The 14590-nt window shown below is 36.9% G+C and overlaps 1 protein-coding gene across 9 annotated transcripts in view; it reads right to left on the bottom strand.

The window, feature by feature from the left end:
• Positions 1–4689: 4689 nt before the first annotated feature.
• Positions 4690–14590, bottom strand: part of LOC149285340 (nuclear factor 1 B-type-like) — a 209334-nt gene continuing 199433 nt past the window's right edge. For all 9 annotated transcript variants that reach the window (XM_089495456.1, XM_089495455.1, XM_089495457.1 and 6 more), the window contains 2 exons: positions 13176–13264; positions 4690–4819 (listed from right to left, as the gene is read on the bottom strand). In XM_089495456.1, the coding sequence (XP_089351582.1) occupies positions 4690–4819; positions 13176–13264 (219 nt within the window). The remainder of the gene's footprint in view (positions 4820–13175; positions 13265–14590) is intronic.

The following is a 14590-nucleotide window of genomic DNA, read 5'->3' as shown; positions in this document are numbered from 1 at the left end:
CAGCAAAATGGAAAGAAAAAAATGCGTAGTGTCATTGATGTCAATGTTCTACAATCTCTTCCCACAAAGTCCTTGTGAAGCTACAAATTGCTAATCTAAAAATGATGCTCCCTGAGGACATGGTAAAAGTGAGACTTTAGAAGTACTATTCTGGTTTCCGTGCTTTTTTTATCCTGAATGTTTTGCACACCTACTCTTAAATACCAACACGAAACAATCAATTTTTTTTCTTCGTTCTAAAGGACATTATATATCTATAAGACAGTGTTGCTTCCAATATTCTGAAATGCTCCAAAAACCAACTTTTCAAATACTAAATACAACTAAATAACCTTCATAAAATATAACTTTTCTCCATGTACATTTTTTTAAAAAAAATGATTACCGCCTCTACTTTTAAAGTACAGGCATTTCTGAAAGGATTTCAAACATGGACAGCATTTTTTAAAACTTTTTTTTTTAATTACGTTTTTACTAATACATAAATTAAGGAACAGGAGAGTTTTAACCCAAGTCCAGTTCCTACACAAGTAATATTCTTGTTTACTCAAAAAAAATGGAAATAAAATATATTCCCATTGGAAATGCTTAAAAGGTAGCTTTACAAATGAGGGCACATGCGATTCAAAGAAAACTTCAACAAAACTATACAGTGTACAACAAACTGTCTGTAAGGTTCACTACAAAGACCCTCACTTCTAGCTACTTAGAGCTTCACAGATCCATTCACATATTTTACCAAGCTGCCCATCTGAACATTGCCCCATAGCTATATTGCTATAATCGGTATAGTTTTATTTCTTAATTTTTGCCGTGTCTATGAACAGTCTCCTTCATGTTATTTTTTTCCTCCCTTTTCCTAAACCTCATAATGTTCCTGTCACTCCAGGGGAAACATGCATCGGGGGAATGCCGAGAAGGTCAAGACTCCAAAGCAAGGTTTCATGTAAGGTACAGTAAAATATAACTACTAATGGGAAGAAGCACGTAGCTTCAATTTAAAAAAAAACACTAAAAGTTTGTCTCAAAAAACTAAAAGTAGAATTAATTGTATAAAGTTGTCTGCAACTATCAAGGTTATTTACAAAGAAGAGCAATTCAGGTGCAGTTTCCAAAAAAGTGGTCTTATCACCATAGCAACCAACGGAATGTTCCCACTGACATTGGTTGCTATGGTGATAAGGCCACTTTTTTTTCCAGAACTGCTGTTCGGAAATAACCCCCAACATTTAGATGATTTATGTTCAGATTTTTTTTCTGATAAAACCCTGCAATTCCTTACAAATGTAAAACTGATTATAAATACAAGCTTTCAGTGCAAAAACAAAAAAAAAAATCTTAAGGAAAAGTCATTGCAAAATTTTCTGGAGAGACGCAAGGGATTCTAAGTCTACTATCTCTAGAATTCAAGTTCTTACAAGAACAAAGATGGGCGATGCATCCAAAGAGATTATGCCTGTTTAGATTTTCACTGTACTGTTTTTGTAATATTGATTGTCCTTGACAACTGGCCCTGTATAGGAGAGAGATTAATGACTATGTTGATGTAAGGATAATTATCATTGTAGTGATTCACACAAGTTCATGTTTGCGTTGGTTTTTCCTGCTGTGCTATTGAATATTTTGAGAGATCCGCCTGAGCGGGTGAATCAAATAGAGTCACCACATAATCCCAGTTGATATCTATTCATTAATAGGTGATTGGCAGTGAGAACAATAATAAATTTAATTGTATGAGAATGTGGTCACCAGGGTTCCACAATACTTCTGTCGTGTTTCACTTACATATATTTTACCGATGAATGGACTCACAATGGGGGGTTGCAAAATCATATTAAATAAGCAGCATTCACTTAGATTCATTAAACAGACAGCCACTGCCTTGTACAGCGATCACTTAACGTCATGTTATCTGTTGCCCAAGTACAATACAGAGAGGGGGTCACAGTTCCAACGAATGTATGATGGATGGGCAAAATTATACTGGGGACATTTCTACAGTTCTGTGGGAACTATAAACATTTTGCTATTTAAACTTAGGGAGCCTGTTTCACTGGAAAAAAATAAAAATAACATTGTCAGGCTAGTTATGTGAGTGATACAAATGAGACTGTCCTAACCTGAAGTGGTCATCAGACCCCTAAATCAGTTGAGATCATATGACAGGTGGACTAATGTTTCCTTTCCTATAAGAATGGGTAGCAAAAATGGACTTTGAGCATCGTTGTGCACACTGCTTAAGTGCATTGTTTTCTCTGTTTAAGTCTGTGTTAACAGAATTATTTATAGAGCAGCTAGAATAAGACTGAAGAAGGCAATAGGTGCGACTCTGGCATGAAAATAACAAGAGTACACAATGGTGTATACCTTGTGGAATGGGTGAGACATGCAGAATATAGGGCCAAATGATAAGTTACGTTTACCATTTATCATGAGAATATTTAATAAACGTCAATGGGAACACATGATTCCAATATCTGAGTAATCCAGGTAATCACACCTCCATTCTAGAAGGAACTATTAAAGTGTATAAAGACAAACCAAATGATATATGTAGAGGGAACGGGTCACTTTGCAGTCATGGCCACTCTAAGGGCATACTGCATCACAGCAGCCTTCTAGGGAGCTTAATATTTATTTTAACCCTCCCACCCACCAATAATATATATTTATATATATATTTATGCATATATATAAAAAAGAAAAATTCCCTCTCCATGTCAGTACACAAAAGGACCTCATCACACTGCAAAAATAGCAGTACCCACTTTGGTCAATTAAAAAACAAAATGGAAAAAAAAAAAGCATACATTAAATTCTTATATTTTTGTTCTTTTTTTTTTTTTTTATCTGCGAAATTACCTAAAATAACCAAATACTGCTAAAAGCACTACCTACATAGGCAAAACTTGGTATTGCATAATTTGTAAAAATTTTAACCCCATACCTGCCCCCCTCCCTCTTTCCCCTTATTAATTGGAAGATGAAAAACATGAAAGGTTAATAGAAAAAACACCAAAATACTGAAAATATTGCTGGTTGATTACAGTTTTTTTAAGCGGCAACTATACACAGCCATGATATGCTTTATAAATGTGAGAAGTTATTACTGTCTAAAAAATCCAGGATGTCACATATTTTTTTTCCTCTGGAGTACAAAATATTTTGTCATAAAAATGGTAAAGATTTAAAATTATAATAAATGCAGCAAAACAAGTGTTGTGATGTCACTTCTTTTTTTTTCTGAAATTCAAGGCAAGGCACGTAATGTGGACATTATATTTTCGTGCAAATTAGATCTACTGGAAAGTGTACTTGATTTTTAATAGTTAGAGAGGCATAATTTTTAAGGTCATGCGAATTGGATGTCAGTGTGAGAATGCGTATTTTCTAGAGCATATTACTGACAGCACCATGCAGGTATCATCAAAATAAAAGGTTCTCCTTAGTTCCTCAATTGCCACGACACAAGTTGCAAGACTGAACCTTACAGCCACGAGTGGCCCCTATATCCTCTTACTAGTGTGGTTGCAAGCCCCTTCCCTTAATTCAATCGGTAATTACAAATAAATAAAATACTCTGCTTCATAGTGGCAGCCTAACCAATATAAGTGCTACGCGTCCTTTCATTTCTTCCTCTCAAATACATGATTTGTCTCGATTTGCTGCTTTTTTCATTTATTTACCTTATATAGCCCTCACAAACAGAGGGAATAGAAACATATTTATTTCCATTTTTTATCAGTTAGTGCTTGCTGGAGCATATGGAAAATCTGAATTTTCACGGAGGAGATTTTAGTTCTATTGGGCCCTACTGTTTAGAGTCGGAGGGCTAAAGGACTGAAAATAATTATGCCCCAATAAGTACTTATTTTGATAATAGCACTTGCCTCTGCAATATTCTTTTATGGGCATATGTTCCATATTTTACATTGTTTCTTGAGCTGGTGCTTCTGTACCAGGTACAATGGCTTCCAGCTAGAACCTAATGGGTACAACCTTTCTGACATCTCAAACTAGGTAGCGCTCCAAAAAGATGTAAGGTGAGTGTATTTCTGGGATTCTCGCTACATTACATCTCTTTATGACTGATATCAGTGATAGAAGGTCATACCATATTCTTCACAAGCTGTAAAATATGGCAACCATTAGAAATTAGTAGATTCAAGATAGGGGAGGCCTTGAGGCCTTCTTTTTTTTTGCAGCTCTGTTGCTGCCTCACAGCCTTTGTTTCGTGAGAAAACTGGGAATAGTGTTCCCATGCGTAAACAACAAGAAGACTAAAACCAAACAGGACTAGCTTATCATGCAATCGTTAAGGCATCTAGAAAAGTCATAAAAAATGTAGTCGTGGAGAAAGAGCGCCTATTACCCAGAGGACATCAGATAACAAAGGCTAGCTTAGCAGGAGTTGCATTCTACCCATCCGTGAAATATATTAGCCACCCTTTCAGTGTCACGACTGCTTCGGCCTTAACCCCTTATGTGCTCAGGAGTCCCAGAAGACAATGCTTTGCAATGTATCACAGGTCCTGCAAGTACTAAAAAGGTTAAAGGAATCAGTGATTGTAAGTGCTGCAAATGCTGGTCAGTTTATCAATTTATCTTCTCTTTTCGTAAGTGTTTTTTGTTTTGTTTTTGTCCTGTTTTCCTTTCTTCTCTCTGTTCAGTTTTACCCATTTTTTTTCCTCAGTTACTTGTCTCTGCTTGAAGAAAGGGTTCTCCAATGATATTAAGTCCATAGTTTTGGACATTGCTTGGCAGGATCGGCGTCCTGTTTGATACTTGAAAAGGAACCAAACTAGCCCAGGTACCAGGACTGCAAAAAAAGAAGAAAAAAAAACAAACAAGTGATAAGTATTAACGCTTGAACAATTGATGGTACATGATCTAAAATTGTAACATTCTTCTAATTTCATATAATCCCGAATTTCATGCTAAAAGTGGCTTAATAAATACATTCTGATCTTACAAAGATTTTATTACAGGGTTTCTAGAACAAATATTTTAAGTTGCTAATCTTTGTTCAGGCACAAAGACCACTTCACAATGTAAGGGGCTACACAGAAAAACACAATTTACAAAATAGAGAACTCTTATTTACTATAGTATTTAACATGACTGTTGGTATTATAAAAAATTTACTAATTTACTCGTAATTACTGATATGGTTTCCAGATCAATAAAATGAACAAGTCCCTTCCCATGTGTTTTACAATGTTGTTATACTTGAATGAATGTAAAGTGCATCCCATGAGGATATGTTTGATATGGCATAGTGCAAAGTGAAAGCTGGGTTTAGAGTAAGAAAATGGTGATATTGAAAGGTGGCTACATCATGGTGGATGCTGGGAAGAGAAGATGGACGTTAGCGTTGGTTATAAAATATGTGGTAAGTTTCTACATATTTGTGCAACAAAAACTACCCAGTAAAATAAAAGCCCAGAAAACACCATGCACTGCAGAAGCGTAATTTGGAATTAGTCGAGAGAAATCAAGCATATGCATTGAAAATACGTCACAAAGCTACTTATAACACACAGCTCATGCAGCCTAGTAAATTGACATACAACTTCAACTGATCTAGGAAGCAAAAAACATGGCCTGTAGTTCTTATTTGTCCTTAATTGTCCACGGCTCAAGGAAACCACTATGTCCGCTGACTGCCATTATGGGTGCCAGAGGATTATGGGACTCTCATTACAATAGCAGCTACAGGTGCCTACTTGACCTAGGTATGATGCCATGTCTGGCATGTTGATTTATCACTACATGGAGTAAAGATGGGGACTAGGTCCAAAAGAAAGATGTTTTAAAACCAGCAAGGATTCCTTGTTTGATAAAGTTTGATCAAAAAAGTAACTGTGTTAATGGGACAGTAAACTTTTTCTAAATTAAAATCTATAGCCACCCCTCTAAAAACAATAACAGTCAGTGCTATTATATTAAGGGATTGAAGTGGATTGAGATATTTGTATATACCATAACTCATTTGCACCATCTCCCTTTCTAAAACTCATTGCCTTTATATACATTTAAACAAATCACACCCAATTGTACAGGAATGATTTAGAGAAATTCACATATATTGCTAAGTGGTATAGAAATCATGAACTCTAATCACTTTTTAATTTTAATAAGGCAATGAGTAATATAAATCAGCGTGATGAAGATATTTCAGGGTGACATTAAAGTGACTTTATCCCCTGGAAATCATTAATCAACGGAGCAATTACATAACACGTAGTAGTAGTCTATTTTATATTACATTACGGATATTAGATGTTAAACTACAAAAACTGCCATTAAGTTTACTACATATTCTAATAACAATAAAAGGAAGGGGTTTTTTTTTTAGAAAGCACAACAGATGAAGACATATTACAGAAGTACAGTTCTTCTGTATGGGATAAATAAAGTAAACCTAGCATACACTATTTGATGTTGGTCAGCGGAGAGCCTCTGGCACAACGGGCCAGTTTATGTGTTTAACAGGTAAGCACAGGGAGAGGTAGCTGTTGGTGTATTAATATCTTGATCTTCCAAGGACTTGCGGGTCTGCAGTTGCCAAGCCCCGCCATAAGGCAAAGCTTATATGGGATAGCTTTTCCATTTACTATGAATGTATATGTTTTTCTATATTTTCTAAGGTGCTCTAAATAGTACCACCACACACACTGGCATCTATAAATTTCCATTTTCACACTACTTACAATTTCTAAATATTATATCCCAGTTCTTGGTTCGGCAAAAGATTATATGATGTTTATTTACTGAAAAGTAACATATGAAAGTTGAAACATTATAAATGACCAGCTTAGCAATACATTATGGGAGACTAACCCTGGTGAGTTACTCTTGCAATGCGACTATCTGTTCTGTAGCTGGTGTGGGCTGTTATAAGTGAGACGTACTGTTACTTTTAACCCTTCTGTAAGATCTATTTCATTGGCATAGCTAAAACATACCTTAAAAGCCTTCTGCTAAGGATTTCTGGTTTTCTTCTTGTTGGGACATGTTTTAAAGACAGACTACTAATTCGTTATTAGTGGCATTCTGCACACACGGTTTTATTGTTTGCTTATGTCATATGAAGTTGTGATGAACAATCACTTACAAGGGACAGGTTAATCCTTAATATAGCTGTTTTGCATTCTACTCCAATCAACATTTCTATTGTGTGTTGATAAAGGTAACAGCATTTGATAAACTCTGGACGAGGCTGTCACAAAAGTCAGCTCTCAACCAGGATGAACACATTCAAATGCGTTCTACTCAGGAGGTTAGATTGTTTTTTCTCAGACCGAGATAAAGAAATAAGCAAACAGATGACTGCATCACAAATCAGTCTTATCAAGACCAGCACGATATGAATAGGGCTTACGTAGGAGTCATTCCTTTCCCAGAGCTTGAAATACTTTTGCGTATGTCCACGCGGCAGTCACATAGAATGGAATGGGGTCTTAGAGATTTCTGATTATGTCTGTAAAGATTTGATAACCCAAAACCTTTTTATGCCATGATAACCACAAAAAAAGGCAGGAAAAAACTCCTCCAAAACCTGATAAGATATAAAGTGGGTAAGAACATGCAAGCTAAAAATGTTGCATATTTTTTAAGTAGATTTATAATATATTACCCAATTAGAAAAACAGTAAACAAACTATAAGAATTTACAAGAAGCCTTGTAGCAAGTCTGCTCTAGAAAATCAAAGTGTCCATACTAACACTGTACTTGCTCAGCAAAAATAAAAATGTGATATAATACAACCTTAATTTAATCTTCAAATAATGCATTTCCATTTTTTTAACCACTATAAAAAAAAATTAAAAAATTCACATGATGACTATTAAAAAAAAAAGAAAAAAAAAGACTAAGGGGTGAAGGATTGAAATAATAAAGGATTCATATCACAGATGATACGGAATACTTTTTCTGTTCTGTTAGATTATCAAAAACAAGACTTTAAATTGGTTACGTTCAGATAATAAAGAATGGAGGAGCGACACACTGAAAGCCTTATTAATCTCGAATCTGTAAACCGACATGGGTTCTGTACTTTTTCATGAACTAAGGCTCTCCAGGACAGCCCTTAAAAAAAGCAAACTCCTTGTCACTAAGTTTAAAAGCACATTTCTCCCACTTGGGAGTTTCTGGGCCAGATGACCCTCCTCCTTAGCGGCGCTGCCAAAAATCATTTGACAGGAAACGTAAGATTAACTTTGTCCTACCTTAGTGAACAAAGAGTGCTTACAGCAGGCAACTGGTTTTCTGCAGAAAGAGAACTTTGAAAAAAAAAAATTAATCCTGCAGGAATCTACAGGGCCCGCTCACAGCGAATAAGTGAGACAGAAGAAACATTTGCTAGAACAAAAAAAAAAAAAAAAAAGTTGCTTTCTTTACTTTCAACATCTTGTATCTTGACCGTCTCATTCTGGTCACACAGCAGATCCTGCTGTTTCTCTCCCATAAATGTTAACAGTGAGTTCCCAACATGGTCGTCTGCTAAATGGACATTATTGATTCCTGAGGTCCATTGTTCCCACTGCCCCACATTCTAAGTCCCTGAAGTTCAAGTTCAATCTGGAATTACATCATGTCTGGTTTCTCCTGGTTACCAGACGGCCTGAGACGTGATCACAGCTACATAAAAAAGAAAAAAAAAATACAAACAGCCTTCTTCACGCTTTGGCTACTCCTATCGATTTGAACGCAAACTTCTCCCCCACTTTGTATTTCTCTTAGACATGATTCAAGTGTGGGGCCTGGCTAATTTACAGATTAGGTCCCAAATTAGATTATCTAATGGCATTTTAATGGATTGCTGATCCATTTCCTGTGGAAGGGTAGCATGCAAGTCTGGCCAATGTCTAATCCATCTCTTTGGAAAAGATCTAGCAACCTTTGTGAAGAGCGCATCCACTACAGTGTATGCAGTATTATTTACGAGGACCCTCTGAGGGGTGATAAGGACACAGCACTGTTTACAGCCGATAAAGGATTACGGCACTCTGCCTCCTTACCCATACCAGTGATCTGTGTCATCACAAATATTCTGAAATTAAATGTGGATTTAAATGGCATTAACAGGGAATGTTCAAATAAACGAGGCTCTCGCTAGTTGCAAAACGTGTTTAGCTGATAAAAATGTCCGTATTTAAAAAATAACAATGCAGAATGCTGCTGTTTACCAACTAGTAGGTAATGAGCAGGCTCTGTGGATTTAAAGGTGAACACACATGGGAAAAAAATTGTCTTCCACCTTAAAGTACTGCGCTGTATACCTGTGTTCATTTCAGTCAAAAAAGGCAGTCATTGTTATCGGTTGTGTGATGTTTCTTTATGGCAGTGCTAATGAATTCCTCCAAAGACTTTCATTAGTCAGGCTTGGTGAATAAGACAGAGTCATTCTATTGTTTATCCCAATGACACTATCATAAGAAGCCAGGATGTTTTCCTAGTATATTGTTAACAGTGGTAGAGCATATACAAATGGCTAGTTTATAGGTGCCTGAACATATGACATATGCAGAAATGGCTGGTTGTGGATTTAATTGCCACTACTACCACCTCTGCCTGTTGGTGACTGTGACTGTTCTCAGAGAATACTTCTCCTTTCAGGAATCCCAGGAAAAATCCAGCTGCTGCACTGTGCTCATGTATCACGATAAACTCAAAGCAGGAAATGCTGACCTAGCACGTTCACTTGGGTAATTTAACATTTGAGTTTAGGGAAAAGTCAAACCAAGGTTCTGGCATGCAGAGGCACCAAAGGGTTCTTTTTTTTTTAAAAAAATAGCAAGTTACAATTGCTGTAATAAGTCTGGAATACTAGAAAATCAGCAACTCTTATAATGTATAATATATCCATATTGTGTTATGGTAATCTTGTGGGTTTTTTGTAATTGAGGTAACATTTAAAATCAACTGTGTGCAGAAAAGTGTATCACAGATGTTACGAGAAAAATAGAGGGTTGGACTAGAGTCAAAGAGGTTAAAATATCATGTTAGCATCATAGGAAAGCATATAAAGATGTCATAAAACTGTAAAAATATGTTTAAAGATGCAGGGGTAGATCAGTTAAACAATATCTTGTTTACAGTCCCTTGCAATATGGGATCATTATGAAAAAAGAAATAAATGAATTGTCTTCAAGTGGCAAAAACACAATTTTGGACGTTATTTTGTCATTTCACGTTTACCGCACTGAATAAATGGCAAAAATTCAACAAAAATGTATTCAACAAAAGCTCACGTGAAACTTGCTATAGATGGCCCTTTATAATCCATTGTGAAGTTGGCAGCTCTCCTGAAAACTCTGGCTTTTTGTGCATTAATCCCACCAAATAAAACTGGGGTTGACCAACTGAAAACCTGTGGGTCACTCGTGGACGGAAACATTACTAAATAAACAGGTTGCCCAACACCTCAATAAGGATAGCCAATGGAAAATATTAATTACTGCTTTATATTTAGAACACTGGCAGTGACATACTCATAGGTATTGTAATAACTATAATAGCCTAAACATATAAGTCACTTGCTTAAGCAACAGGTAATACGAACTGTTATGTTGTGGCTGTGTTACAAATGATGCTGTTTATCAGGGATAAGTAGCTCTTGCGTCATTAAAGTGTCTCTTTCAATGGACCACCGTTAAAAGATGTACAGTTACATAAGTTTAGAGAACCTTAGAGGTCCTTTCTTTCCACCTGAAGAACAGATCTCTGAGGTCCCGAAAGCTTATTTAAGTTTACATATTTTTCTATGCCGCCCCAATAAAAGGTATAAACTTTGACTAAAGACTCCACGTTCTCTTTGAATAATCCGGCGGTAGCCATTTTTCTTTTTCACTGATGGTTATGGTGTGACCGATCTCCATTGTCTACAACAAATGTCCTGCGTCCAAATATGTACTGACCAAAACCTTTGTATTGTCCTCATAATGCTCTCTCTATCACTCCGAGCTGTCAGACTGAAAACAAAATCTTCTAGATAGGAGTTTGTGTGACAGCCGATGTGCTGCCAAGAAAGAATTAAGAAAGTCTTACAAAAACATGTTTGGAAGAATTCAAACCACACTTGTTAATGCCATGATCCCTTGTGGTCTGGTTCTGGCCATCCACACAAACACAGAGCAATCCTAAGAGCAAGCCACACACATCTGGTGCAACGGGGCCCTAAGCTGTGGTTTAGTGTGTCACTGCTTGTTTCAAGTGGGCAAACAGAGGCTTCGGCCAATAAAGTTTGGGTTTAAATGTTTTTCTCGCTCTAATAACATTTTCTCATGGTTACGTGGCCCTTCTTTTCTCCATTTGGTGTGTTATTTTGAGCTGAAGAATTTGTTCCTACCACATGTTTTCTGAAACATCAGAGCTATGAAATGTTGGTATTATGTGCCCATGTAGTTACATTCCCGTCATAGCGTTGGAACATTTTCTATTTTCCCTTCATTGTTAGAAGCACTAAACAGCCCTTTGTGTAAGGTTCTAAGTTGTTACTGAGGTCAGCATGACCGCATTGATTTTATTATTGGCAGAAAAATATAGTTTTAGCACCCAAATTGTTAAAATCCCATAGTGTATGTTTGATTCTGGGGACATCTTCACAAATGCAGGCTTAGGAGTACAAGGAATAAAACAATTTGAGGGTCAATAACAACAAAGTTCTGCTAATGAATAACTGAAAATCTCTACACTGCTTCCATCTCATTATTCCTCACCACGGATGTGTTCTAAGGAAAGATTTAACGAATGCTACTGTGGGACACTTACCTTCTCTTCTGCAGCACGACTGTCTCAGTCTTCTCTGAGAAGGCCTCCGGTTCAACAGGTGGACACTTAGAAGAAAACCACTACAGAGGAATGTCCTTGAACACAGAGGCTCCAACAGATAAAGACTCTACAGGCTTGCTCCATAAGAGGAATATCAAATAAATCCTACAGCACAACTGGTATCAGGCAATATTAAATAACTGTTGCTTAATTAATCTTCAATAAATATTCAATTGAGAATTATCTCATTGACGTGGTCTGCTGAAGGCATCTACACTGTACAAGTCAACTGCAACCAATATTTGGTCCTAGCAATATAAAAGCAAGCAACCATCTTATGGTGATTTTATATATATATATATATACACTAATTCACACTTTATACTTCACAGGTATCTCTGATATCATTCTCATTGGCCATGGTAGACAAAATGTTCACAGCTCCTAATAAGACATACAAAGACTTCAGCAAATCATGCATATTTAGATCCCATCACCAGCATAAAAAAGGCATCATCCTAAACCAAAGATCGCAGTAAAAGCTGCGCCAGCCACCATTTCTAATACGTCATTTGCAAACATGACCAAGGGCTTAAGGTGTGAGCACTTTTAGCAACGTGACATAATCAAAGTCAAATTTTTCACTCCCTGTAAACGGGAAATATAACATGCACTTGACGGATGATTGTAATTTTATTTGGTTAGCAAGCTCTTGTATACTATTGGGTGATATATATATATATATATATACATAACACATGCTTTGTCTCTTACCTTACAATATGGCTATATGAACAAGAACTGTGCCATCAGCAATCCGTTAGTGAGTTGGTTAGTTAATTAGTATACCACTGCGTGTACAGGTAAGCCGTGTATAGGTGTAGGAAGTTGTGGTGTGCATGCTTTAGGCTTCATGTTTATGTATCGCTAAGTACCGGCTGATACTTGGGGTGTGTTGAGCTGAGAAGTGATGTGTGCTGCTTTGTTTTCCAAACAGAGCATATTTTCACTTACGATACCTAAAAACATTGTTGGATTATAAAGCCTGTGCTTGACAGCAACCATATGGAGACCCAGACATGGCTTTTTAACCCATTTGCTGCTGGAGGGAATCTGCCGTAAATTACTGGAACTTTGCAGAAATCCCCATCAGCAAATTGCAAATGATTCTCCGATTGGTAGGAAAATCCACAAGGGGAGAAAACTCGTTTTGATCGTTGGCTCTAAATGGTATTTTATTCGTGAAGGAGATTCTGTGCACAAAATGTTTTGGTTAATTGTGATATGTAAATACATGTATCCAGGAAAGTGGGGGTTAAGAAGGGGGAGACTACAACAGCGCTATGTCTCAATGTCATTTATAGATGGAGTGTAGGGTTGGAAATAATTAAAATGTTACCTTTGCCAAGTAATTCCCAATGTTTCCTCACTGGCACTGGGGTATAAATGCCTGCCGTTTTGATTCATGGTCCAGTCACAAATCCTCAGCTGTCAATTGAAACCTAGCAGTCAGATACGGATCCAGCAGTACTGCAGTATTTTTTTTTTTCGTATTTAAATGAACACATGCATTGGCACAAAACCTTAACTTTAAAATCACTCTGTTCATGTTAAGATACTTCGCTCTACAGTAAAGAGTATTTTAAATCAGCATTTCATGTTCAACACTCCAACATCGAAATGGAACAGCACGTAGCAATAATGTGGCTCTCTAGGCATTTCCGGACGTCTAAGGCCCGTGTTAGCTTTATAGAAGGGCGTTAAGGGCATCAGTTATATGACTTGATATTCCAGCGGGACGTAATGGACCATAAAATGTGCAGCTAGGGTTGTCAGATCAGCAATTGAAAAATGGACTTCAATGGTATAAATAAAACAATTTAGTGTATGAGCCACATACTGCTGGGCTATACTAGCCAAAGAAGGCCCTGAAACATGTACAGTTCATTAAGTGTCTGACAACCCTAGCCACAATGCAGCACTCTGAAATGGATAGTAAGCCTTATCCAAGCTGGGTTCCATAACCACGAAAGCGAATAGAGAGTCACAGGATCACATGTGTAGCACACTGTTCAATTTAAAAGGGGAGAGCGGGTGATTAGAATCTTTTTTTTTTTACCCCCATGAACATTAACTGCTGCTATAAATTATTCTTTGGTGATGAGAGCATACAAGAGTTAAAGCAGTGTATTTCAGCACATACTAATTAGCCACAGTAAAACTCAGCTGTGTTAAAAAGAAATTGTTAATGATCAACCGTATACAGAAGTTAAGAGAAAAAGGGGGTGCGGCGGGTTTCCGGTAAAATAAAAGTTGCTGTGGGCAGATCATCTGGTCAGAATCTGTTTTGGGGCATGCAGATGGAACAAAAAAACACAGCACAGGAGTAGACATGCAAGACAATAAAGAGAGACATAGAAATTCTTGGGTTTTAGGTTTTTTTTCCTAAATAGACAGCTACCCGGCCTAATCGCATTGATATAAATGAGCACTGTGCGAGCTCCCTATAGCAGCATTTTTTTTCACCCTCGTGTGGCTATTTGTGGCATGTGGGCCGCAAAGCTTAGGCTTATTAAAGGGGGCTCGTGTGGATGTTCCATGCTGCCCAGATTTCACAGCTCAAGGATCTTCTTAAACCAAAAACAATGAATATTATTGCACTATATGTTAGCAACATCATGAAAAAAAAAGTGAATTATGTAAATGGATAGCAGCTGGTGTCAGACGCTAGCAGATTTATCATCGCTGATTGTTTCATATTTTCCATGAATTAAAAAGTATGAGAATACAAGAATAAGGTATGTTAATTACGTT

Source organism: Sceloporus occidentalis, unplaced genomic scaffold (assembly GCF_023333645.1).
Source record: "Sceloporus occidentalis isolate IW3139 unplaced genomic scaffold, rSceOcc1.0.p SCAF_80, whole genome shotgun sequence".
Taxonomy (NCBI): domain Eukaryota; kingdom Metazoa; phylum Chordata; class Lepidosauria; order Squamata; family Phrynosomatidae; genus Sceloporus; species Sceloporus occidentalis.
This window is presented reverse-complemented; position numbering and strand designations above follow the sequence as displayed.